Below are 26,752 nucleotides of genomic sequence, written 5' to 3'. Positions count from 1 at the left end.
AGTCCCCTTCCTGGAGAGAACCTGTGTCAGTGACTTAGGCCTAAAGACTGAGCCTTTTCCCCCAAATTAACACATACCTGGTACTGGGCATCTTTGGCCGCTGTTGCCTTAGCAACTGTGCATGCCTTTTGTTTTGTTTTTTGGTTTTGTGCAAGGGCTGCATTGGGTAGCACTTCTTACCATTTTCACTGGTGGGGAAGAAAGGGACATTTAAACAGTTGGCCCAGAGGTTGCACTGCAAATGACAAAGCTACGTTGTTTAAATTTGGGGATCTAATGCATGCACATGTACTATAAAAGCGTGGATCAGGTACAACTGTGCTCAGAAACAGAACTTGTGAGAGTATAGAAGCTGTAAAATGAAGTGTTTCTGATGAAGAAACATCAGGTCAGGTTGGTTTTTTACTGAAAGTCTTTTTTTTTTCCCCCACTGAATTGTATGTGCATCTTTAAGCAGGGTGTTACAAGATTGCCAGAGCACCTACACTTTTTAATGCCAGGAAAGTGGAAGTGATGGCCAGATGGTAGAGATAGAACTCATTTAGCAAATAGTTATTGGACGTCTATTATAAACTAGAAGCGAGTCTGCAAGGAAGAATTAAATGGGTGACATGACTGGGGAGTAGTTACGATAGTTTTAGTTAGACTGGTCTGAGAAAATTTCCCTGAGAAATGCCTTTTAAGGCAGAAATTTGAAGGATGAGGAGGGCCCAGAAAGATCTGAGGAAAGAGCATTTCAGTCTGAGGCCACAGCCCTTGGGAACATGGGAGAGGCAATAGGAGCAGTGTGGAAGCCAGGAGACCTGTTAGGGGGCTTTTCTAATAATCCAAGCAAGAGATGATGGTGGCTTGGAATAGGATAGTACCTTGGAGGGAAAGAAGTGGATGGATGCAGGATACATGGTGAATGTGGAGTGGTATTATCTATCCCTGTACCAAAACGTGTTCAGTCTAGTTTTAGAAATGATTCATCATTAGCACTTTCCCATCTTATATTCGATTTTTTCTGTTCCTGCAAGGTAGCCAAAAAAGTGTAAAGCACTTATCAAAGTTTTGCAAATCTGTATTTCTTATGTTGGGGTTATGCAGTCTTCCATTTGTTGCAGGGTATTCAATACAAATAGTCCTCATGGATTTTCTAGCTAAAGTAGGCACCAGTTTCATATTATATTGGACATGAGCAAAATAGTAATTAAAATTTTTTACACTGTTGTATGAAATATTGATTGTTGATTTTGAATCTGTGCTGTTCTGATTCAGCAATGCTTTGTCCATATGATCAAGTGAGTGGACCTAAAAGATCAAATAACTTTTCAGTGTTCGCTTATGTACACCTTTAATTGGTGTTAAGTTCTGTAACCTACTGTCATTTATTTCAGTAATTCAGCAAATCCTGTAGAGAGGGCTTCTCAGCTGCAGCACTTTAGGTAATTCTATTTTATGGGAAATTGTCCTGAGTATTGTAGGATCTTTAATTGCACCCTGACCTCTACCCGCTAGACGCCAATAGGTTTCCCCTCATCCTGACCACAGACAGTTTCTCTGGACCTTGCTAAATGTTCCCTGGGAAACAAAATTGTGTCTTGTAGAGAACCACTCTTTTAGAGCTTACTGTGCGCGATCCTTAGGGGTAGAGATAGAAAGATTCAGGAAGTTCATAATACAGTGTGGGGGTAGAACAAGCGCAAAAATAAATAATTGCAAATCTGAAAGATAAATGTACTAGTTGACACAGAAAATGGCACTCCAGACTTTTTCAAGCTTAGGCTTGTGAATACCTTAGGCTCAGAATATCTCAGGAGCATTTAGTAGATAACTGCTCAGAACATAGAATTTTGGAATGTGTATTAGCAGGAAATGAAGATAGAAAGGTAGGCTTTATTTTACATAGCAACTAATGATAAGCTAATTCTTGGAATTTATTTTACTACATAGTTGTATTTAAGTTTGACCATTTGTTTATAATTAAAAACAACAAAACTGCCCTTTGTATAGAATTAGAAGGCTCATATTTATATACTAGCGGCTCTTCCTTAGCTTCTTGATGATGTAAAAGTCAGTTACTTTAGCTGAGATGGAGTATTCTCATCTCTATAATTTGAGAAACAATATCAGGACTTGTGAAATGTTCCATGGAATAAAATATGTATATGAAGTCCTTTAAACCCATAAAATATTACTGAAAAGTTTGTTATTGGGATTGTTTTTTCTATCATAACATAGCCCTTCTTTGTTTTATTTTTAGCAGTATGTTAAGGATACCTGTAAGAAAGGCCTTAGTAGGCCTTTCCAAGTCTTCTAAAGGATGTGGTGAGTATCTTTTTTTTAAATTGCAAGTTTGTGGGCACTAAACTGTCTATCTTTGTAAATTTATAGGTTTATGGAATGTTTCTTAAAAGACCCTAAATCCATAATAGATTTTAAATAAAAATAGAAACAATGTTGAGTCAGTGGTTTATTTTTCTTTAAAAATATAATAGTTTTTATTAAAAATAGAATAGAATAGCTGAATAGAATAATACAGCTTTAAACAGTTCATAGAAATGGAAAGTAATAGGAATTCCCCATCAGTGCCAGAATGGAAAAAGCAGTCGTTCTGCTTTTGAGAAGTGATCTTCCCAGGAACATGTGTTCAGTGGCATTAAAAGTTACAACTGGGACTTCCTGGCAGTCCCATGGTTAGGACTCTGCACTAACAGTGGCAGGAGGCATGGTTCAATCCCTGGTAGGGAACTAAGATTGTACACATGCCACACAGCAGGGCCAAAAAAGTTACAGCCTAAACCGCTGTTAAAAATAGACAGCTATATTCAATTTGGTGTTAAGGACTGGAAAAGCTTTCCTCTAATTCAGTATTTTAAAAGTTTGCATCTAGAGAAATAGAAGGGAATAGTATTAAATGAGGAAAAAATTTAGACCTGTAGGTTAATTATTTAATCCATTACCCCCTCTGCTATGATAACTTGAATTCTGTTAATTTCATCTTCACCTCAATGTTTTGGATGATCAGTTCGAACAACTGCCACAGCAGCAAGCAACTTGATTGAAGTATTTGTTGATGGTCAGTCTGTCATGGTGGAACCAGGAACTACCGTCCTTCAAGTAGGCATTAATTTCAGTTCTTTATTTTTGTGCATAATCTGATTGAAAAAAATTTTATTTTCTTGATACTGTTTACTTCTAAAATTTTCAAGATTCCTTGACAAATGCTCTTTAAAGAACTGTAGATAGTAAAATTATATGAAAATAACTTCGATTTGAAACCTTGGCATATCAGAATGAGCTTTTCTGTTTCTGACTTTCTTAATGAACTATGGGAATTCTTTTGTTTCACTTCTGCCTTACAAATAAATTCCCATTTAGAAATTTTAAGTTATGTGAAATAAATTATTAGTTAATATGAGTAAGTTTGGGAGAAAGGTAATCTTTTTTATGAGCCTGCTTGATGCACATTTACATAACTCTCCTGTTTTTAACAATATTTCTAGGAAGGTATCCTACAAAGCAGGTAAATGGAGGGTAGTAGGTTCTTGAATTTATGCCCTAAACACTTAATATCTCCAGTTTCTTCCAGAACTAACAAAATTGGTCATGAAGAAGTAGTGCTTTATTCCATTGTAAATTATTGCAGAGCTAAATGCTCTTTATTAATTTTAGCAGTAACTTTTGTACCATCAGGCATAGAAATATAAACAATAAATATATAACAAAAATATGTTCAGTGTACAGTGGAGAGTATTTTGGCATGAATAGGAGGTGGTAGAAGAGATGTCAGAAATATCTCAGGTGATCCCTGAGAAGTTTTTAAAGGATGAACAGATGTTTATATGTGGACAAGGAAACTTCAGGTCATTTAGTACTAGTGAAACAAGGTATGTGTGGAAGAGGAGATAACAGGAAATCAGAACTGTGATGTTGGAGAAGGTCTAGTCATTAAAGATAGTCAGTGCAATGTTAAAGAGCTTGTAGTTTGGCCCATCAAGAGTTTTCATGCTACTAAGCAGTATGACATTGACTGTAGAGTATGGTGCTTTGGTGATTAAGATTAGAATGAGACAAGGATAGAGTATATCTTGCATTAGTGGAGCAGGAAATGAGAAGGGCCAAAATAGTGGCAATGGAAATGGAAACAAAAGAGTATATTCATGAGAGAGTGAGATGTAGATAGACAGGCCTTTAGGAATGATGAAGAGCAGAGGAGTTTTTGTGATTTCTGGCTTCGTTATCTTATTTGGGGATATGTAGGAGGGGACAGGGCTTGCCTGTGGCTCAGATGATAAAGAATCTGCCTGCAATGCGGGAAACCCAGATACAATCCCTGGGTGGGGAAGATCCCCTGGAGAAGTAGGGAACGGAAATAGATTGAATTTTAACTGTCTAAAGAACATGCACATGTAAATGCCTACCTACATCTAAAGAAGTGGAAGACTGTCAGGATTGCAGATGAAGGTTCGAATGTAATCAGTATGTAAAATGGGCTAGTGTGAAGGTGGGGACAGTTGACCCACTGCATCTAGCACACAGGAAGACTTGGTGCATTTTTATCAAGTTGTTAAAAATATTGAAAATTGATGAGATTGCTTTAGAGTGAGGGCTAAGGATGGAATAACTAACTCTCGAAATTTAAGTGCATTTATAGGCTCAGCGAAGGAGCAGGGATAATTGGCAGAGCTGAACTAATCCCCCTCACTAGGCAAATGGGAACTGAGAAGAGCCCTTAGCCAACAGTGGGGAGTCCTGGGCGGGATATATGGGGCCAAAGACAGAACCAGATTATAGTCACATAGATGGTGTGAAATGAAGTCTAATCTAAAGGAGGAGAGCTAGTCAATGAGGAAATCCAGGGACATGAAACCACTGGGACAGAGTTTGAAGGAGGAATCTTTGTAGAGAATGGTTCAGAGGACAAGTGAGTAGTCAAGCACAGTCTGAGGATGCTTTATCCAGTTTTTAGGCATGGTGAGGATCTTTAAAGAGGTATCTTCAGAGCAGACAGAGGTTGGAGTCAAGAATAAAGAAAAGGAGGGAAATCTCTTTGAGGATGAAGGTGGAATGAAGATGCAGATATTTGGGTTGGAGTAATTAGATAAGTAGTGGATGGCTTCATTTTTTTCTTGTTTGATTTTTGTTTGTTTTCTTTTTCCTGTGTTTTAGATAAGACACGGGAAGGTTAGGTTATTCTAGTGCAAATATTTTTTACTTTCTCTTCTAGGCTTGTGAGAAGGTTGGCATGCAGATTCCTCGATTCTGTTATCACGAAAGGTTGTCTGTTGCTGGAAACTGCAGGATGTGCCTTGTTGAAATTGAGAAAGCTCCTAAGGTACTTAATGCCTAAAATTACACAACATGCTATAGAAGGTAGAAAACTTTAAATTATGTAGCAAACTTTATTTAAAATCAATATTGTTGTAACCAAGAGTCTGGTCCTGTTTACTTCTATCTATAAATTTATTTTCTGTGTGATTGATTCTCTTCATTTCACAACTGGAAACACATTGTACTTTATAAGTGCAAGTCCTATATAATTGTAATGTTTAGAAATTAAAGGGACCTTCTTAGAGCAGTCAGTATTTCCAAGTGACTGTATGACACACAACATTGGAAGTGCTTATGCTGTGCCATTTTCACTAAAGAAAAGGGTTGCAGTGAAAAGGTTCACGTTCAGTTTAACTCTGTTTTGGTTTATGCAGTTTTAGTTCAGTAGTGCCTGCTCATCAAAACAGTTATTTGATGTTCTGTTTCAGAGCCTCTTATTAAAAAATCATCTTAATTATTATAATAAAATTAAGATGGTGTCTTATTTTTAAGAGAAATGTAAAGTGCCAGACTATCATATTATAAACATGAAAACTAAAACACTCAGTCTTCAAAAATATTCTGTTCTTTGCTTGTTTTCATAATTACAAATAAAATTTATATAATTACAAATACTTAGAGATTTCTCCATTGAAATTCCAGGTTGTAGCTGCTTGTGCCATGCCAGTAATGAAAGGTTGGAATATCCTGACAAACTCTGAGAAAACTAAGAAAGCCAGGTACTTTACTGTTAACTCAGCATAGTGACTTTTCTTGGCAGAAAATTGAACATTTCAATATGTAGACCTTCCCATAGATGAGAAATTCAGTATCAGACTCTGAAGAAGTTGTGCTTCTAGCAGCAGTTGGAAGTAAGTACACATAGAGGAGGTGAAGTCAGGTGTTTATGTTTTTGAGTCTGTATTGGAATCAGCATTAAAAACCCCCGTTTAGAACTCTGCTCAGCCTGTGATGGCAGTGAGTCTGGGGCTTACTGAGCTGAGATTATTGCAAGGATACTGAACTGTACTGGCACTGGTTGTGTTTGTTTTTGCTTTGCGTTCATGTTTTTCTGAATTAATGCCTGAGTTTTCTGAGGCCCATTCAGCAACTTTTGATAGTTCTGTGTTGTTAAAACTCATAATTTTCTAGGTTCTCTAATGATATTTTATTCCAGATTCATAAACATTTTTTAAATTATGTATTTAATATTACTTTTATGATAATTAACAGTGGTGTTTCTGATAGTAAATATAAAATCCATACTAACTGTATGAGAACATACATCTGTCACGGTTATTTAAATACCCTATATGTAAACCATTTTGAATGCCAGCAATTTACTTAAGTTTACGTATTACGATTTTCTGTACAGAGAAGGTGTGATGGAGTTCTTATTAGCAAATCACCCACTGGACTGTCCTATTTGTGACCAGGGAGGTGAATGTGATCTGCAGGTATGTAGTCTTAATTTCTTAATTCTTTTGGTTGTCTCAGGTTTTAATTTTGTTAGCAAAATTAGGTTGACTCTTTTGTAATCTACTTAAGGACCAGTCCATGATGTTTGGAAGTGATAGGAGCCGGTTTTTAGAGGGGAAACGTGCTGTGGAGGACAAGAACATTGGGCCGTTGGTAAAAACCATTATGACTAGGTGTATACAGTGTACTCGCTGCATCAGGTAATTATTTTTTTGTCTCTTGGAATATCATTTGTATTCTTAACCCTGATATTCACAAAACTTGGTGGAATAATAACACTGGAAAGGATAGCAACTTTTATTTGGTAGAAAAGAGGGATGTTGTATTGGTGGTTTTTTACATAAGCCAATAGAGTGAAAAAGTTTTCAGTTTTAGTTAACAGCAACTTCAGTTGGATTTAAAAATCAGAATCTACAAGCATTAACTTTATGATAACTTGTTGAGCTGTACACATGGATTTGTACAATTTTCTGTATGTGTGTTACACCTCAAATGCCAGCATTTATTATTAATTTTTATTCAGGGACTGCACTTACCATTGAAAACAACCTTCTTAGTGTTTTGAAAATCATTATCTTTGCAATAATAAGAAAGGAGGTAATTTTGCAGGTCTGACCAGTTGTTTGGTGCATTTTTATCCTGTAGGTTTGCAAGTGAGATCGCAGGAGTGGATGATTTGGGAACTACAGGCAGAGGAAACGATATGCAAGTTGGCACATACATTGAAAAGATGTTCATGTCTGAACTTTCTGGCAATATCATTGACATCTGCCCTGTAGGTGCCCTGACTTCTAAGCCCTATGCCTTTACCGCTCGGCCTTGGGAAACAAGGTATTTATCATTGTATTTTTTGTCCTTTACTTCAGTATCATTCAAAAAAATTTAAGATTTATTTTCTTCCTGAGTTCTAATTGTTTTGGTCTGCTAAGGTTTTGTTTGCTTAAAGTGAAACCCTTTTACTGGAATGTAAGTTGTTAGATAGATAGGATGAACCTGTGCAAGTCAGTTGTTGTTTCCTTGGAAATTAATTCTAGAGTACTTAATCACAAAATTATTTACTTCTTCCAAAGAGTAAGATTGTGTTGATTTTTAAAAATTTATAGTTTCCTCTCATTGTATATTAAACTTTCAACCGTGTATACAAATCATACATTATTTAATCAGTTCTTATTAGACCTTTAGTTTATTTCTATTTCTGTATAATTAAAAATCTATGATAAATATATTTACATTTTCTCTGATTCTATCTCTGATTCTTCTGAATAAACTAAGAAATTAAATAGATCATTGAAAATAAATTTGAATACTTTTCAGGTTCTAGAAACATATTAAATTGCCCTCTAATTTTAAACTCCTACCAGAGTATATGGGAGCATCTTAAAATTCCAGGCTTTGAACCATGTATTTATGTATAAAAAAAAGACAGTACATAACTCAAAAGTTTAGTAGAGAGTTTTTTCTCCTCTCTGTAATACATATGATGGTACATTTAATGTGCTATAGGTCTCTGAGACACTATTCATTTTTCTTAAAACTTTTTCTCTCTTTGTTCTTCAGATTAGATGGATTCTGTTGACATATCATATCAGGTTCATTCTTTTACCATCCCAAATCTTCTATTCAACCGCTACAGTCAGCTTTTTATTAGCTACACTTTCCAACTCCAGAATTTGTTTCTTTTTTTTTTTTTAATTTTTGTATCCTCGCTGGGAATCTTCACTTGTTGATTCATGGTTTTATATTTCCCTTTAATCTTTTTTGTTTTAATAGTTATTTTTATTAATTTATTTGGCTGTGCCAGGTCTTAGCTGTGGCATGCAGGATCTTTAGTTGTGGCATGTGAGATCTAGTTCCCTGACCAGGGATTGAACCCCGGTCCCCTGCATTGGGAGCTCAGAGTCTTAACCACTGCACCACCAGGGAAGTTCTTCCCTTTCATCTTTAAACATGACTTTCCTTCTATCATTGAACATTTTAATATTATTGTTTTTATTTTTAAGCAGGGCTTCTTAGGAGTTGCTTCTCTGTATAGCTTAGTAGTCAGATAATGATCATGCTCAAATTCTTTGAGCCAGTAAAGCTTCCATCCTCTGCCAGTGGATCTGTGTGTGGATTGTTGTTCCTGTTTAGTTGCTAAGTTGTGTCTGACTCTTTAGGGACCCCATAGACTGTAGCCCGCCAGGCTCCTCTGTCCATGGAATTTCCCAGGCAAGAATATGGGCAAGAGTGGTTTGCCATTTCCTTCTCCATGGGATCTTTCTGACCCAGGAATTGAACCTGCATCTCCTGCATTGCAGGCAGGTTCTTGTACCACTGAGCCATGTGGGTTGCCCTTGTTTGTGGATAGAAAAGCATATTCAGAGTTCAGGCTGTTTTCAAGTCTGCCCAGCTTGTAGTTTACATTAGGTCTCTTGGGTCTCTGTGTTGTCCAGGAGAGTGAATAGCCTGGGCTGTCTCTGGTCTCAGCTGCACATTTGTGCAGCCTCCTCTAGGAATGCTCACCCTGCCTGTGATTGCAGCCTCATGCTAGTAGTTCCTTGACTTTCCTCAGCTCAGTGACCTCCAAGGTATCACTTCCACAGACAGCTTTTCCATTTCTCCAAATCAAGTGAGTCTTTGTCTGCAAGAAAAAATCCCCTGTCTTCATAGCTTGCCCCATCCTACCAGAACCTCCAGTTCAAGGTGGTGAGAAGGACAATAAGAATAGTCCCAAGCCAGAACACCGCTGGTTTCCACCATTCTTTCTAGAAATTCAGCAGTTTCTCTAAACATAAAACCTTCACATGATGTGTTTGCTTTTGTTAGCTCTCCAAAGAGTTGAGTTGGTTACTTTTGTCAGTTTTGTCTAGCTTTATTTTTGCTTTTGGAGGGAGGATTTGTCAAGCTCCTTAATCAGCCATACCCCAAAATTTATTTATTTTGATAGTCAAGTTTTCACAGTTTGGCTATTTACAGCCTTTCCAACTGGCTTCTGTTTTAGATAACTAGATAACTTTTAGATAACTGGCTTCTGTTTTTGTGTTATGGTCTGCTCAAATATGAGAGTGTGTGTGTATATATATATGTAAGGAAAGGAAAGTATATGTAAAGTTTTTTGATTTTGGTAAACCACGTAACAGAAACTTTGTCCATTTATTCTCAAAATCAGCGAGTAAATATATGTGTTTATTTTCTTAGAAAGACAGAATCCATTGATGTAATGGATGCAGTTGGAAGTAATATTGTGGTCAGCACAAGAACTGGAGAGGTAATGAGGATTTTGCCAAGGATGCATGAGGACATCAATGAAGAGTGGATCTCTGATAAAACCAGGTATATGCTGTGTTTTTTCCTTTAACTTTTGCAGTAGATTTAAAGGAAATTTTATAATAATTTTCATTTTAAGGAACAGTCTTTTATATTTGCAAATTACTGTTTATAGACTATTGAAATCTGGATTGTTAGGATATATAGTGGATTGGATAAAACTGACATTAATAATAATCCTAGGTATATTACTGGCTTTCATATTTACTGGTTTTCATATTGAGAAATATCTTTTTTTCTCCTAGATGGAGAAATTGAAGTAAATGAAGATATTTAACCTATTTCAGTTTGTCTCTCTTTCATTGGAGAATAGAAGCTAAATATAAGTTTGAGTTTGCATAACATAATTTTGATGAAATATCTAGAGATACTCAGGTTTTATAAATGATTTGGCTTTCTCAGCTACCAAACGTATTGTAATTTTAAGTTTCTTTGGGTAGCTGAAAATAAATGATAAGAACTCAGACATTTTAGGTGGCATTTGAGTTTCAGATAATGTTTGTAAAATATTAATTCATCTCCAAAGAAATCTGGAATGATTATTTGTATCCATGTATTTATTGTTCTATTACCTTTAACCAACACTGTACTTAAATAACATTTCTTTTAGATTTTAAATTTGAAAATTACAGTTGCCTTTTTAGAAAGATTCCACAAATGGTGTAATTTCTGTTATCTAGATTTGCCTATGATGGGCTAAAACGTCAAAGACTTACCGAACCGATGGTCAGAAATGAAAAGGGACTTTTAACACATACCACCTGGGAGGATGCACTCTCTCGTGTAGCTGGAATGGTAAAAAATTGAAATATAGAATAACTGTATTTGTGGTTTCCAGGACACATTTTTTTTTTTTTTTTTTTTGGCTGTACCAGGTCTTCGTTGTGGCACACAGGATCTTCTATTTTTGTTGCTGCATGTGGGTTCTTTAGTTGTGGCATGTGGGATCTAGTTCCCTGACCAGGGATTGAACCCAGGCCCCCTGCATTGGGAGCACAGAGTCTTAGACACTGGACCACGAGCGAAGTCCCATAGGGAACATCTTTCTAATGAAGAGGGGTTATTGTTTCTCTTAACTTGTTTCCTCTTACCAGGATTACCTTCCTTTTAACAAGCATTTATTGAGAGCCATCTGACGTCATGCTAGATGTAGGGATATAAAGATTGTAGCACATGGTTCCTATTTCCACAATCATTTAGTAGGAAAAGATGCATCTTCAGGCAATTATTGTATGTTGCTTTCGGGTAGTCATGCAGAAGATGATATATGAGAGAGCGCATTGGAGGGATGCCTACCAGGGCTACCATATTACCTAGGTAAGATGACTTCTTTGTTTAGTTGCTAAGTCATATCTGACTCTTTGCAACCCCATTGACTCTGGACTCCCCCAGGCTCCTCTGTCTGCAGGATTTTCCAGGCAATAATGCTGGAGTGGGTTGCCATTTCCTTCTCCAGAGGATCTTCCTGACCCAGGGTCATAACCTAAGTCTCCCACACTGACAGGCAGACTCTTTACCACTGAACCACCTAGGAATCCCTGATCCTAATTTACTGGGTTTCTAATCAGAGCCTAGCCTACCTGAGAGAAGTGAAATACCTAACCTCAGCCACCTCTTGCAGTCCTATACCATGTGGGGGAGGGGATGAGAGAAACTGAAAGTTCACTGGCACAGGCTCATTGAGAGACTAAAACCTAATCATAGGACTAGAAAATACTTCCCCTGCCCACTCAACCTCACCACCATATTTACTAAACACCTGTTAGCTCAGTTCCTTTTACCCAGTACATCACATCCATCTTTGAGCAATGACTTTCAAGGCATACTAAAAGGTAAAAACACAGGAGACTGAATAAGCATTAGACCCGGAGTCATCTGTGACAAGAATATTGGATGTATCAGACCAGGTATTTTTTAAACTATGACTAAAATGTTAAAAGACTATATTGGAAAGAGAAGACTGCATACAAAAATGGATGAACAATGTTAGCAGAGAGAGATGGAAATTCTAAGAAAAAACAAAAGACAAATGCTAGGGATCGAAAACACTACCAGGAATGAAGAATGCTTTTGATGGTCTCTTTAGTAGATGAGCCACGAACAGGCTTGCCAGAGCAAAATACATAAAGGGCTTGAAGGAATGACAGATGCTTCAGAAGATTGTATTTGGCTATATAACTCCGAAGTCTTCATCTTCCTGACATCATTTTGAGGCCTTTTGTTCCTAATTTAAAACAAACAACTTTTATTACAAGCAGATGTTATTCTTGGCCCCACATACACTTTCTGCTTCTCACTTTCAGACTAATTAGTGTAAAAAGCTTTTTTGTCAGAAGTTTGTTGCTTTTATTTTACTTGAAAATGACGTTATTGTTTTGTTTTCTGAATGAGTCACTGGTCTTTTTCTGAACGAAGGTTTCTTGGTGATAGCCTTTTCATCCATTTCTAGTTGCAGAGCTTTCAAGGCAATGATGTGGCAGCAATTGCAGGTGGCTTGGTGGATGCTGAAGCCCTCATAGCTCTCAAAGATTTACTTAATAGAGTGGATTCTGACACGCTGTGCACTGAAGAGGTCTTCCCCACCGCAGGAGCTGGGTGAGAAATTTGAGGCTAGGATCTAGGTGTTCTGTTTTCTTTCTTTTTTTCCTTCTGTTTATAGGTTGTGTTTAAACCAACACATCTGTGGCATCAGTGACTTACATGTGACAACTTGGATACTCCAACATACCTCCTGGTTATTTTCACATAGAGACCAAAGTCAAACCAGGAGCTATTAGAAAATCTAATTATTAATAAAGTATTTGAACCTTTGATGCAGTTTAAGACTATTTCAAAAAATTTTTTGTCAGGCAGTGAGCTGTGGGTTTAATGACAGAGTATTTCATGGACTGTCAGTGTGTATTAATTTTAAAATAAACTTGGATTTTATATTTTATGTTTCTAGCACAGATCTACGTTCCAATTATCTTCTTAATACTACAATCGCTGGTGTGGAGGAGGCAGATGTTGTCCTTCTAGTTGGTACAAATCCACGTTTTGAGGCACCGCTATTTAATGCTAGAATTCGAAAGAGGTTTGTAATAATATTCTGGGTTTTAAAAACATTTACATGATAATTTGTTTTATATATGAAAAATGACTGTCTTAGCTGATTCCTAATAGTGGGAGTAAGATTCCAAAAGATAATTGAAGGGCAGTTTCTAACAGCTCCATTTCCCACTTCTTCCCTGCTGATCATTTTTTTAGTTTGAAATAACTCAACTTTGTATACCCACGTTTGTGTAGTGTTCACACAGATTAATCAGTGCTAATGTTTATATTTTTTTCTTTTCTCTCCATCTATATATTTGTGTGAACATAATCATTTGAAAGTAGATTGTATACATGATGCCCTTTTAATCCCAAACTAAACACGTCTGTGTGGGTTTCCTAAGGACAAGGACATTCTCCATTTAGGAATTTGATTCTTTATTTAATTAAGAATTTAGTATTGATACAGTATTATTATCTATTTGTGCTTAAATTTCACTGAATTTTTTCCATAATTGTTTCCAAAATTTCCATAATTTTTTCCATTTTGACTTTTTTTTTTAAGACTACAGGCCAGATATTTTGTAGAATGCCTCTCTATCTTTTTATATCTTAGAGACTTGTAATAGCTCAACCATATAGTTGATTGTCTAAACTGGGACAGTGTTGGGAGTAGAAAAGGGATTTTTTTATTCCAGGGTGACAGGTTAAAAACCCCTACTGTCTCTCACAAACCAGAATATATGGTCACCACATTTATTAATATTTTTGGAGGAGCTGGATCCATACTTCGTTGTCAGTAGACAATAAATATGAATGATGTAGTTTGTTTTTTATGAACTTTTATTTAAATGATCTTAACAGATAATTAGGACTCTGCTGTGTAAATATGGCAAAATAAAAACATCACTTATTCTAAAATTAAAGTCTGTTTATAGCTAGCTTAGAGTTAGCATTCTAACACAGCAAGTTAATTCATTGACTTTACTTGGTGTGTGCAGACTTACCTTATTTTGTTATACTTTGCTTTATCGCACTTTGCAGATATAGTCTGTTTTTTGCAGATTTAAAGTTTATGGCAGCTGTTGGTCGAGTAAGTCTTTCAGTGCTATTTTCCAACAGCATTTTCTCATTTGTGTCTCTGTGTCATATTTTGGTAACTCTCACAATATTTCAAACTTTTTTATTATTACTACATTTTATTATGGTGATCTTTGCTGTTACTCTTTTAATTGTTTGGGGGCACCATAGGCCGTATCCATATAATATGGTGAAATTAATCAGTAGATGTTGATGTCTTTTGATCACTCTGCCAACTGGCCAGTCCTTCGTGTTTCTCCCTCTCCTTGGGTCTCCTTATTCCGAGACACAACAGTGTGGAGAGTAGGTCAATTAATAACCTACAGTGGCTTATAAGTGTTCAGGTGAAAGGAAGTCTTGTACATCTTACTTTAAATCAAAAGCTAGAAATATTAAACTTATTGAAGGAGGGATATTGAAAGCATAGATAGGCCAAAAAACAGACCTCTTGTGCCAAACAATCATGTCATGACTGCAGAGGAGATTTAAAGTGCTACTCCAAAGTGCGCAGTGCATGATAAGAAAGCAAAACAACCTGATTGCTAATGTGGATAAAGTTTGAGTGGTCTGGATTGAAGATCAGACCAGCCATGACATTCCCTCAAAGCCTAATCCAAAGCAAGGCCCTAACTCTCTTCATTTCTAAAGGTAAAGAAGCTACAGAAGAGAAGTTAAAACTAGCAGAGGTTGGTTCATGAGATTTAGGGCAGGAAGCTGTCTCCATAACATAAAGGTACAAGTTGAAGCAGCCAGTGCTAATGTAGAAACTGCAGCGAGTCACCCAGAGGTCTAGCTAAGATAATGAAGGTGGCTGCGGTGAACAACAGATTTTCAGTGTAGACGTAACAGCCTTTTATTGGAAAAATGTGCCACCTAGAACTTTAATAGCTAGAGAGGAGAAATTAGTGCCTGGCTTCAGAGCTTCAAAGGATAGGCTGTGTGAGGGGTTAATGTTCCTGATGACTTTAAGTTGAAGCCAGTGCTCAACTTACCATTCTGAAAATCCTAGGGCTCTTGAGAATTTTGCTAAACCTGTTCTGCTTGTGCTTGATAAATGGAACAACAAAGCCTCATTGACAGCACATCTGTTTGCATTATGGTTTACTGACTATTTTAAGTCCATTGTTGAGACCTACTGCTCAGGATTCAAGATACTGCTAACTGATAATTGTACCTGATCACCCAAAAACTCTGATGAAGATATACAATGAGATTAATCTTGTTTTGTGTCTGCTAACACAGCATCCATTCTGCAGCTCATGGATTAAGGAGTAATTCAATTTTCAAGTCTTATTATTTGAGGAATACTTATTCAGAAGGCTGAAGCTGCCATATATAGGATTCTGCTGATGGATTTGGGCAAAGTAAATTGAAAACCTGGAAAAGATTCACTATGCTAGATGCCAATAAGAACATTGAGTCTTGGGAAGAGGTCAAGATATCAGTGTTAAAAAAGAGTTTGGAAGAAGTTGATTCCAACCCTCCTGGATGACTTTGAGAGGCTTCAGTTGAAGTACCTGCAAATATGGTGGAAATAGAGGGTTAGAATTATTAGTGAGATCTGAAGATGTGACTAAATTGCTGTGATCTCATGATAAAACTTTAATGGATGAGGAGTTGCTTCTTAAGGATAAGCAAAAAGAAAGTTATTTCTTGATATAGGATCTACTCCTGGTGAAGATTCTATAAAGAAATTGTAGAAGTAATAACAGTGGATTTAGAATGTGACATACACTTAAGTTGATAAAGCAGCAGCTGGATTTGAGAGGATTGACTCCCAGTTTTGAAAGAATTTCTACTGTGGATAAAATGCCATCAAACAGCACTGCATGCTACAGAAAAATTGCTTATGAAAGGAAGAGTTAATTGATACAGTAAACTTCACTGTTGTCTTATTTAAGAAACTGCCACAGCCACCCTAATCTTAAGTGAACCACCATCCTGATTATTCAGCAGCCTTCAACATTGAGGCAAGCGTCTCTACCAGCAAAAAGATTTCCACTCGCTAAACGTTCATATGATGGTTAGCATTTTTTAGCAATAAAGTATTTTTTTTCAGTATAAAGTATTTTTTAATTAAGGTGTATATATTATTTTTTGACATAATACTTTTTATACACTTAATAAGCTACAGTGTAGTATAAACATAACTTGTATATGCCCTGGGAAAGCAAAAACTTTGTGGGACTTGCTTTATTGAGATACTTGCTTTATTGTTGCGGTCTGCAACCAAACACAGGTATACCTGTATTTTTACACTTTATTTTGAAAAATACACAATAATATCTGTTAATGTTTGGGGAAAGCTTTAATGCTTTTTAACATTTTTTAATTTAAATAGATGTAGCACTTAGCATTGATGAGACCAATAACTGTACCGACTTAGTGATTTAGCTCTAAAAACTTCATTGTTTTTATTTCAGCTGGCTTCATAATGACTTAAAAGTGGCCCTTATAGGCAGCCCAGTGGATCTCACTTACAGATATGACCATCTGGGAGATTCTCCCAAAATTCTTCAAGACATTGCTTCGGGTAGCCATCCATTCAGCCAGGTGCTCTTAAGTTACATGTATAAGATTTTTAAGTTATATGTATGTGATTTTTAAGTCTTATTTTTTTAATTTATTATTTTCGTGATAACTATGAGATTGCAATATAGAAAATAATATATAAGAAAGTAAACATAATAAAAAATCCTACTACAAACAACTGTTGATGAAACGTCCTATGGTCATCTCTCATTTATATAGAGAAAGAAGGATGGATAGGTAAGCAAAAAAATGAAATCATACTCTACATTTTTATTTCAGTTCAGTTCAATTGCTCAGTTGTGTTCGACTCTGCGATCCCATGGACTGCAGCATGCAGGCTATAAGTTAAATAATTAGGATGACGATATACAGCCATTGGGAATATATGTCAAGGGAAACTGCTTTCCCAATTTGGAATCAGTCTGTCGTTCCATGTCTAGTTTTAACTGTTGCTTCTTGACCTGCGTACAGGTTTCTTAGGAGGCAGGTCAGGTGGTGTGGTATTCCCATCTCTTTAAGAATTTTCCACAGTTTGTCATGATGCACACAGTCAAAGGCTTTGGCATAGTCAATAATGCAGAAGTAGATGTTTTTTTGGAACTCTCTTGCTTTTTTGATGATCCAACGGATGTTGGCAATTTGATCTCTGGTTCTCTGCCTTTTCTAAATCCAGCTTGAACATCTGGAAGTTCACGGTTCACGTACTGCTGAAGCCTGGCTTGGAGAATTTTGAGCATTACTTTGCTAGCGTGTGAGATGAGTGCAGTTGTGCAGTAGTTTGAACATTCTTTGATATTGCATTTTTGGGGGATTCGAATGAAAACTGACCTTTTCCAGTCCTGTGACCACTGCTGAGTTTTCCAAATTTGCTGGCATATTGTGTGTAGCAATTTAATGGCATCATCTTTTAGGATTTGAAATAACTCAGCTGGAATTCCATCACCTCCACTAGCTTTGTTTGTAGTGATGCTTCCTAAGGCCCACTTGACTTCACATTCCAGGATATCTGGCTCTAGGTGAGTGATCACACCATTGTGGTTATTTGGACCACTAAGATCTTTTTAGTATAGTTCTATGTATTCTTGTCATCTCTTCTAAATACCGTCTGCATCTGTTAGGTCCATACCATTTCTGTCCTTTATTATGCCCGTCTTTGCATGAAATGTTCCCTTGGTATCTCTGATTTTCTTGAAGAAGTCTCTAGTCTTTCCCATTCTATTGTTTTTCTCTGTTTCTTTGCATTGATCACCTAGGAACACTTTCTTATCTCTCCTTGCTATTCTCTGGGACTCTGCGTTTTTTTTTTTTCAACCAGAGTTTAATTTTACTTGAAGTTATCAGAAAAGAAAATGATGTGAAACTGAAAGAATTAAATTTTAAACTTCAGTGAAGTCTTTCTTTACAGCAAGAGTTATTATTCTTTAAAGAAATTTCACTGGTCTTTTTATATGACCTTTTCATTACTAAATTCCTTATTTAATTTTTTTTTCATTTGCCACCTTAAATTTAGAGCTTTTAGGCTTTTTATTTCTTTTTTTTCCCAAGAGATGTAGGTACACCATTTCTTAAGTTCTTTCTTGCTTGAAAATGTTTATTTTATTCCTGACGAGAGCCTTGGCAGAATGTAAAGATCTTGGGTTATACTTCTGTTTTTCCCTCTGAACTTTATAGATATGGGCCCACCCTCCCCCTTTAAATTAATGTATTTATTTGGCTGTGCCGGGTCTTAGTTGCAGCATGCAGGATCTTTTACTGTGGCATGCGAACTCTTAGTTGTGGCATGTGGGATCTAGTTCCCCAACCAGGGATTGAGCCCTGGCCCCCTGCTTTGGGAGGACAGAGTCTTAGCCACTGGACCACCAGGGAAGTCTAGACACTGCCTTTTGTTATTGTGGAGAATCCTGATTTGAGGTATTATTCTGTTTCAACCCTGTCCTGTTGTTGTTGTCTAGATAAATTTTTGTTGCTATTTCGTACTTGGTTTTTTATCTTTGAAATTTAGTGACTTCACTAGAATATATCTTAATGATGGTGGTTCCATACTCTTTTTTTTTTTAATGGGATATGCTGCCTCCTTAATTTTGAATACTCAAGATTCTCTTTATTTTAGGAGTTGTGTGTGTGCTTGTATGTGGTGTGCGGGCTAGTGATTATTTAAAAAAATATAAGAAAGGTTTCTGTTTCTCACATAACAGTGATGCTGAAGTTTGACATATCGTGCAGCTGTCCAAGGATCTATTCAAGGCAGGAGCCTGCCCTCCTGCTTGCTGTCCTCAGTGTACTGGTTCACTCACATGTGTTTGTGTGTGAGCCTCTCCTCATGATGTCAAGATGGTTGCTTTGCTTACACCTCCGGATGTAGGCATGAAGAAGTCAAGTGTGAGGGGACAAAGCAGCCAAATCCAACTCCTTTGTTGTCAGTTTTGAATAACATCTCTATTATTACTAGCATCAAAAATATTTTTTAAAAAATTTTATTGAGAAGAAGCCCTCTCTTCTCTATAGTTCCCTTCCCCATTCCCCAGAAGGTGATGAGTGTTCTTCAGGAAAGTTTTCTTTTATAATAGATTTAGATGTATTTTCCATTAGTAACTTCTAATGGAAGTAACTTCTAATGGAAGTAACTTCTAGTTTGTTAAGAACTCTTAATGCAGATATTGGATCCCTTTTTCTATCTTTTCTGTCACTTATTTCTTTATTCCTCTGTTCTTTTTCAATTTGTTTTATATAATTTCCTATATACTTCTTGCTCCTGTATTTACACTCATGTTAAATTTTGGTTTTTGTTGTTTCTGGAATGATGTTCACCTCTGCTTTGTTTATCTTTTAGTTCTTGAACTTTCTGATGAAAATCCTCTATGATATTGTCTATCATGTAACTTCTCTGAGCTCTTTTAAAAAATATTTCATTTTCTTTGAGGCTGTTGAAAACTGTTTCTCATTTTTTAAGGCTATTGAAAACTCTTCACTTTTCCTTGGGAAACTCCTCTTAAGATGAATGGCCTCTTCTTTGTAGTATCTAGAAATGATTTTCATGCTGATTGATTGATTGGGACCAGCCCTTTATCAAAGAATGGATGGGCAGGGGAATGAACTGTAACAATCTACAGCTTTACTGCTAATTTTTCTGTTCTCCACCATATCTGTAGTTTCTTTTGCACTTGGGATGCATTCCTTCTCAGTTTCTGATATTCAGGTAGTTACTGTGGTTTAAAGCAAAGCCCTTAAAGTATTCTGCATTGTGATCTATGTCCGTTGCTTTCCCTACCTTTTCCCCTCTGTCTGGAACATAGAAAGTAGATGGAAGACGGTAGACATGGTACTTCAGCTTGATTTCTCTTGTTAAACGTTGTATCATCTGAACCTCTGTGCACATATTCTCCAGTTTTTTCTGGGACCTATCCATAGTCATTCTGACTAAAGGATGTTTGACTCAGGCTTTTATTCCCAGTGCTTCCTTATTGAAACTACTTTATCTAATATTCATTTAGCTACTTCACAGTAGCTTTGGCAAGAGGTTTTTGAGTAAATCCAGTTTGTATGTATATCCATATGTTGACTAGCAAATCACAATGTTCATCTTAGAACTAAAGCTTGGGACAGCATATTGTAGATACAAATTTGGTTAGATTTAGTTACTTCTAATTTTTTTTTAATTCAAAGTTCTTCTTAAAAATAGGTCCTACAGGAAGCTAAAAAACCAATGGTGGTTTTAGGCAGTTCTGCACTCCAAAGAAATGATGGTGCAGCAATTCTTGCAGCTGTTTCCAACATTGCTCAGAAGATTCGGACAAGTAGTGGTGTTACTGGTGATTGGAAAGTTATGAATATCCTTCATAGGTAAGTTAAATAGTTGTTTTGTAATCTGTAATTGTGTGGATATGTGTTCCTGTACATCGTCACATTTATTTTTAAAACAAATTAATATTTAGTGACATTATCTCAGTAGCAGATGTGAAATAGCAACTTTTATTTTGTGTGAGAAGAACCCAAGATAATAAATAATATTTAAAATATCCAAATTGTGGTAAGTGCTAGAAAAAATCTTGAAAATTTATATCACATTAATATACTGGGTTCAAAAATTGAAACAAGAATTTCCTCCTGTGATTATAAATTCTTTATAAATATAAAGTAGAATTGTTCTGAAAGTAGAACTATTGCAGTGAACAGGATAAACATTTTTGAGGTTTTTAATGCATATTTCCAACTTATTTTAGAAAGATTGTACCAATTTTGCATTAGCGAACGAGTTTCCCATTTCACACAATTCTTTCTACCTTAAGTGTTACTTTTTGAATCTTCAGATTTGTTTAAAGATTGAGGGTAAACACTCAGTGGGCTTCCCCCATTGCTCAGTAGTAAAGAATCCTCCTGCAGTGCAGGAGATGCAAAGAAGAGGTGCAGGTTCGATCCCTGGGTTGGGAAGACCCCCTCCTCCAGAGAAAGGAAATGGCAATCTACTCCAGTATTTTTGCCCGGAGAATCTATGGGGTCACAAAGAGTTGCACATGACTGGGCAACTAAACAACAATAAAATAAACACTCCATGATAATAAAATTTTTTTATTTTAAAAGTGTTCAAATGCATTCTTAAACATTCATTTCAGTGTTACATTTCCCCTCTTAATAGATTAATTTGGCATCGTAGGTCATCATGTAAACATTTTTTTAAAACTTCTATTTTTTAAATCGTTTATTTGCATTGATCACTTCCAGATCTTTCTAGCCATAATTTTTAGAATAGAAAAGAGACTAGTTATTTTCTTATTTTTAATTCACTTTTGAACATATGTCTTTATTAATATTTTTTGTTTCTGTTTTTGTCTGAAAAACAATAACATAATAACTTTTTTAAGAAAAATTTGTGCGTGTCTAATGATGTCTTTATGGTTCCTTTTCACCGAGGACCACTTGGCTAAATACGTAAATCACAGATTTTTTTCCTTTAATACTCAGTATTCTTTTCACCCTGCCTTTCACATTTTAGAGAGGATCTCATCTAATCTGTTTTGTTGTGTGGTTTTTTGTCTCTGAGAACTTGGTTTTATGTATGTATGTGTTCTTGTCTGCCTGCCCACCCTTTGGATTCCTAGAAGGACTTCCCTGGCAGTCCAGTGGTTAAGACTTCATGCTTCCAGTGCAGGGAACACAGGTCCAATCCTTTGTCAGGAAACTATGATCCCATATGCTCCGCAGTACAGCCTGGTCAGAAAAAAAAAAAATTATTCCGGGGTATAACTAAGTGACATTTGTTTGACATCACCTTTGCCTGGGATATCATAGAACTCTCCATTTTCAAATTGAAAGTTTTTGTTTTTTCGTGTAAGTTCAGAAAAAGCCAGTTTGTCTACTTCTACACTGTTGTTTGCTCTCATGCAGAAGCTTCTATTTATTCTGCACTGGTTGTCCCTTCAGACTTTTGTCTCTTCTCTCTCATAATTTTTCTCACTTTTCCTGTGTTTAGGGAGAATTTCTTATTTATCTTCTGTCATTTGTGAGCTTTGATTATGGAGAGCACTAATGCCATTGTAATTTTAATTGATTAGACTTGTTTTTTAATTTCATTTCATTCTTATATAAGATTTCATTTTCATGAGAACAGCTTGTTTCAATGCAGTTTGTTAAGACATACCTTCTAATTAATGCTTGTTGAGAACATGAAGAGTATTTATAAACCTTTTAAAAATTTCTTACAGTAAGTTTATTTCATAGTAAAGCATAATTTCTCATTCTTAAAGAATCTTTTAATCAGCCTGTAGTTTCTTTTTTTTACTCATCATTCTCTCAGAGGCAAACTTAATGTTACCCACTTTGTTTTCCAAGACGAGGTGGGCTGTCATGAGTTAGTGTGAGTTTCTGCTCAGATCTTTGTGAGACGTCAATGCTCAGAAGGGGAGATGTTTAAGAAAAAAATACTGTGTAGGTGGCGAGGCAAGAGGAGCTAAGTTTTGAAATTGAATTGAGGAAGTCTGAGTTTTCTGACTTTGTTCATTTTTAAGATAGACTTGGTTTTTCAGGGTCCTTTGCCTTCCATTGCATTGCATTGGACTTCCCTTGTGGCTCAGCTGGTAAAGAATCTTCTTGCAATGCGGGAGACCTGGGTTTGATCCCTGAGTTGGGAAGATCCCCTGGAGAAGGGAAAGGCTACCCACTCCAGTATCCTCGTCTGGAGAATTCCATGAAATGTATAGTCCATGGGGTTGCAAAGAGTCGGACACGACTGAGCGACTTTCACTTCACTTTCACTTTGCACTCCATGTGACTTTTAGGATCAGTTTGTCAGTTTCTGCGGAGGACTCAGCTGTCAGTTTTGATAGGGATTGCATTAAACCTATAGATCAGTTTGGGGAGTAATGCCATCTTCAAAACATTAAGTCTTCCAATCCATGAACATAGGGTGTCTTTCCATTTGTTACAGTCTTTAATTTCCTTTGGAGTTTTGTAATTTTCATCATATAAATCTTAACGCTTCTTTTGTTAAATATTCTTAAAGTATTTTATTCTTTTGATGTCCTATTAGAGAGTTTTACAGAGCAAGCAGCATCTAGTGGGAGTTTGTTTGATCTGCCCTCCTCCCTTAACAGGTAAAGTTTAGCTTTATTCATAGTAGGTTCTCAAAATGGCTACTATTTCTATAAAGAAAATTGATAATACCTAACTAGAGCAAAAACTCCCAAATGTTCGAAGTATAGTTACTTGAAACTTCTTTAAAAGGTTTTTATCTGCTTGTATAACAATAATATATATTCATTGAAAAAGTTCCCTAAGGACATACACCAGTGTACTAATTATAGTTTTCTCTGAATTACAGTTTTATGAGTGGTGTTTAGATTTTCCTTTTAGGTTTTCAAAGTCTTCTAATTTTTCTCTAATGACTGTCTTTGACTCATCAAGTCTTGCTATATTGAATAAAAATCGAGTATGTGGTTGGCATAGTTTCCCGAATTACTCCATTAAGTATCATGTCCTGAAGAAACAGTGTCCTCAGCATCTTATTTCTTTGTTTAGCATTCTTAAAACAGTAAAAGACTGCTTTTTCTGATTCTGACATTTATTTCACCTGGGTAAAAAAAAATGAGGGAAGATCTTTGACAGCATCGAACAGAAAAAAAAAAGACTCGGTATTATTCAAGAATCACATTTAATTTTTTATAATGAAAACAGCAAGTATGCCAAAATCCCATAATTGTTTTACAGGATTGCAAGCCAAGTAGCTGCTTTGGATCTTGGCTATAAGCCTGGGGTGGAAGCAATTCGGAAGAATCCTCCTAAAATGCTGTTTCTCCTGGGAGCAGATGGAGGTTGTATCACTCGACAGGATTTGCCAAAGGATTGTTTCATTGTTTATCAAGGTTAGTAGCATCTGTGACATTAGAAACAGAAGAGAATAGTACATTTTGTATATTAGAAACTGCATGGCAGTATATTTAGTGTAATAATATTTTCCATTTGAGAATTTCCCTATACGCTCACCAGTTTCAAAACAATATGTATTTTTATAGATTTTATATTTTTTAAAATAGGCTTTGTTACTTACATAGTTGCTTTGCTATTAAGAATTATCACCTTACATTATTTAATAACAAAGAATTGGAAGAAAGCTAATGCCCCCAGTAACAGTAATTTAAATTATGAAATATTATATAGCATTATTTTCAATTTTTCAACAAATATTTAGTGTGATTATATATTAAAGGGCTAGCACTTTTATATAAACTGTAAAAATTAAAAAATCATGAGTCCTTTGTTAAATTTTGCACTTTGTGCATGCGTGCTCATTCATGTCTGACTCTTTGCAACCCCATGGACTGTAGCCCGCCAGGCTTCTCTGTTCATGGGGATTCTCCAGACAAGAGTACTGTAGTGGGTTGCTATGCCCTCCTCCAGAAGATCTTCCCAGCCCTGGGATTGAACCCAGGTCTCCTGCATTGCAGGCGGATTCTTTACCGCCTAAACCACCAGAGAAGCCCAAGAATACTGAGGATCTTTCCAACCCAGGAATTGAACTGGGGTGTCCTGCATTGCAGGTGGATTCTTTACCAGCTGAGCTACCAGGGAAACCTTGTTTTATACAGAAACAACACTAATTTATAATAAGCTTTTTATTGCCATGCCACATAAAAAGCATTATGTAATATTTTGTTTGATAAACTTAAACCAAAATGCATAAACTAAAATCCTGTCCTAATTCTATCCAGGGATAATCATTGAGATATTTTAGATATGCATGCTTCATACATATTTTTATACGTATATAAAATTACGTAAATGAGATCAAAGTTTATGTATTGTTCTATAGCTTTCTTTTACTTAACCAAAGTTCCTTTTTTCTTCCAACACTTCAGTTACTGAGTGACAGTCTTTAGCATACTGTTTTCTGTAATCTCCTCTTCGTGCTCTTTTTAGTAGTATTCCTGTCATGCCCCGTCACACACTTCTTGTTCCTGCACCATTTCAGTTTACTTTACCGAATCTCAGTAGCAGACATCTGAGCATTTCCGCTTTGTAACCATCAAGTGAGATAATACACCTAGTTGCCCATTAGATGTGTGTGTGTGTGTGGTATTATGTATTTGTGCATTTGCAAAAATTGATCTGGTAAGATACATACCAAGGGCTTTAACAGTACCTTTTTTTGGAGAAGGGAGTTTAACTGTGGACCCAGTGGGCTTTAATTTTTATTCCATATACTCAATACTGTATTGTTTTAATTTTTTAACAATAAATTTTTAAACACTTCATAAAATGGAATTTTAACACTTATAAAAATGAAATTTTAAAAGGATATCTACGGTGTTCATGTTTAATATGTAATCAGTTTTGTGCTAAAATGTGGTTTGCCATTTTCTATCTTTTTCACAGGACATCATGGCGACGTCGGAGCTCCTATAGCTGATGTTATTCTCCCTGGCGCTGCTTACACAGAGAAGTCTGCTACTTACGTCAATACTGAGGGCCGAGCTCAGCAGACAAAAGTAGCAGTGACGCCTCCCGGCTTGGCAAGAGAAGACTGGAAAATTATAAGAGCCCTTTCTGAGGTATTTGTCCTTAGTGATGCTGCTAGTAGGATGTTTGACATGTTAGCTTGTCAGAATGATTTCCGGAGTCAAGGGGGAACGCAAGTCTGAAATGCAGAGATGATTTAAACAATCTGTAGGAGAAACATGAGAAACCCCAAACAGGGGTTTGGGGAATTTCCTGGTGGTCCATTGGTTAGGACTCTGCGCTTTCACTGCCGAAGGCACTGGTTTAATCCCTGGTCAGAGAACTGAGATCCCACAAGCTGTGTGACTTGGCCAAAAACAAAAAGAAAATGGGAATTTGAAATTGGTGTTTTTTATTTTTGACTTGTCTTTTGCCTAAAAAGACTCAACTCTTATTATAAAAAGAAGCATCATATGAGATTTAAAGTAATAATATAGTTGTCCATAAACCTTGTATATGAGCAATAACAGGTTAGCTGAAATATTCAGATTAGCAAAGCATTTATTTCATAATCATTCTGTTTTCTAAAAATAAATTACTAATATGTTGACAGCTACTTATGAATTAGAAGAATATTCTAATATTCCTCACCTACTTGCTTAATATACATGCAAATGGACACCAGTATATTTTTCATACTAGTACTGCCTTATTTTACCATAGTTGCAATGATGTATTATTTGAAATTTATCAGTATTAATGCTTTGGAACCTGTTATGTTATAGATTGCAGGTATGACTCTTCCATATGATACTCTGGATCAAGTGAGAAACAGATTGGAAGAAGTCTCTCCTAATCTTGTTCGATATGATGATGTTGAAGGAGCTAATTATTTCCAGCAAGCAAGTGAGCTTTCCAAGGTAAAACCTTGTCTATTTGCGGTTTTCATAATAATGTATCCTCTGGTGTAGCAGTACTAGTTTTCAATACTATTACTGATCTCTTATTCCTTTTTTTGCAGCTAGTGAACCAACAGCTTCTTGCTGATCCACTTGTTCCACCTCAGCTAACAATAAAAGACTTCTACATGACAGGTATGCAG

At 36.1% G+C, this 26,752-nt stretch overlaps 1 protein-coding gene and 1 long non-coding RNA gene across 5 annotated transcripts in view; one reads left to right on the top strand and one right to left on the bottom strand.

The window, feature by feature from the left end:
* The window catches only part of NDUFS1 (NADH:ubiquinone oxidoreductase core subunit S1), a 30,175-nt gene that overhangs the window by 441 nt on the left and 2,982 nt on the right, over positions 1 to 26,752 (top strand). For 2 of the 4 annotated variants that reach the window (XM_019975682.2, XM_070770705.1), the window contains exons 2-18: positions 2,246 to 2,310; positions 3,011 to 3,102; positions 5,213 to 5,320; positions 5,959 to 6,035; positions 6,671 to 6,752; positions 6,844 to 6,974; positions 7,420 to 7,605; positions 9,952 to 10,086; positions 10,761 to 10,875; positions 12,530 to 12,675; positions 13,025 to 13,153; positions 16,614 to 16,743; positions 20,402 to 20,562; positions 23,923 to 24,077; positions 25,588 to 25,763; positions 26,436 to 26,570; positions 26,672 to 26,744. In XM_019975682.2, the coding sequence (XP_019831241.2) occupies positions 2,250 to 2,310; positions 3,011 to 3,102; positions 5,213 to 5,320; positions 5,959 to 6,035; positions 6,671 to 6,752; positions 6,844 to 6,974; positions 7,420 to 7,605; positions 9,952 to 10,086; positions 10,761 to 10,875; positions 12,530 to 12,675; positions 13,025 to 13,153; positions 16,614 to 16,743; positions 20,402 to 20,562; positions 23,923 to 24,077; positions 25,588 to 25,763; positions 26,436 to 26,570; positions 26,672 to 26,744 (2,092 nt within the window). In that variant the 5' untranslated portion in view covers positions 2,246 to 2,249. Of the gene's footprint in view, positions 1 to 2,245; positions 2,311 to 3,010; positions 3,103 to 5,212; positions 5,321 to 5,958; positions 6,036 to 6,670; positions 6,753 to 6,843; positions 6,975 to 7,419; positions 7,606 to 9,951; positions 10,087 to 10,760; positions 10,876 to 12,529; positions 12,676 to 13,024; positions 13,154 to 16,613; positions 16,744 to 20,401; positions 20,563 to 23,922; positions 24,078 to 25,587; positions 25,764 to 26,435; positions 26,571 to 26,671; positions 26,745 to 26,752 lie in introns of those variants that run through there. The other 2 variants (XM_019975688.2, XM_070770712.1) reach the window with 2 other exon arrangements.
* LOC109569927 (uncharacterized) overlaps positions 23,850 to 26,752 on the bottom strand; it is a 29,330-nt gene continuing 26,427 nt past the window's right edge. The window contains exon 5 of the long non-coding RNA XR_011561505.1: positions 23,850 to 24,088. This is a non-coding gene — a long non-coding RNA (uncharacterized lncRNA). The remainder of the gene's footprint in view (positions 24,089 to 26,752) is intronic.

This window comes from Bos indicus, chromosome 2 (genome assembly GCF_029378745.1).
Source record: "Bos indicus isolate NIAB-ARS_2022 breed Sahiwal x Tharparkar chromosome 2, NIAB-ARS_B.indTharparkar_mat_pri_1.0, whole genome shotgun sequence".
Taxonomy (NCBI): domain Eukaryota; kingdom Metazoa; phylum Chordata; class Mammalia; order Artiodactyla; family Bovidae; genus Bos; species Bos indicus.
The sequence above is the reverse complement of the archived record's forward strand: the minus strand, read 5'-3'. Positions and strand labels throughout refer to the sequence as shown.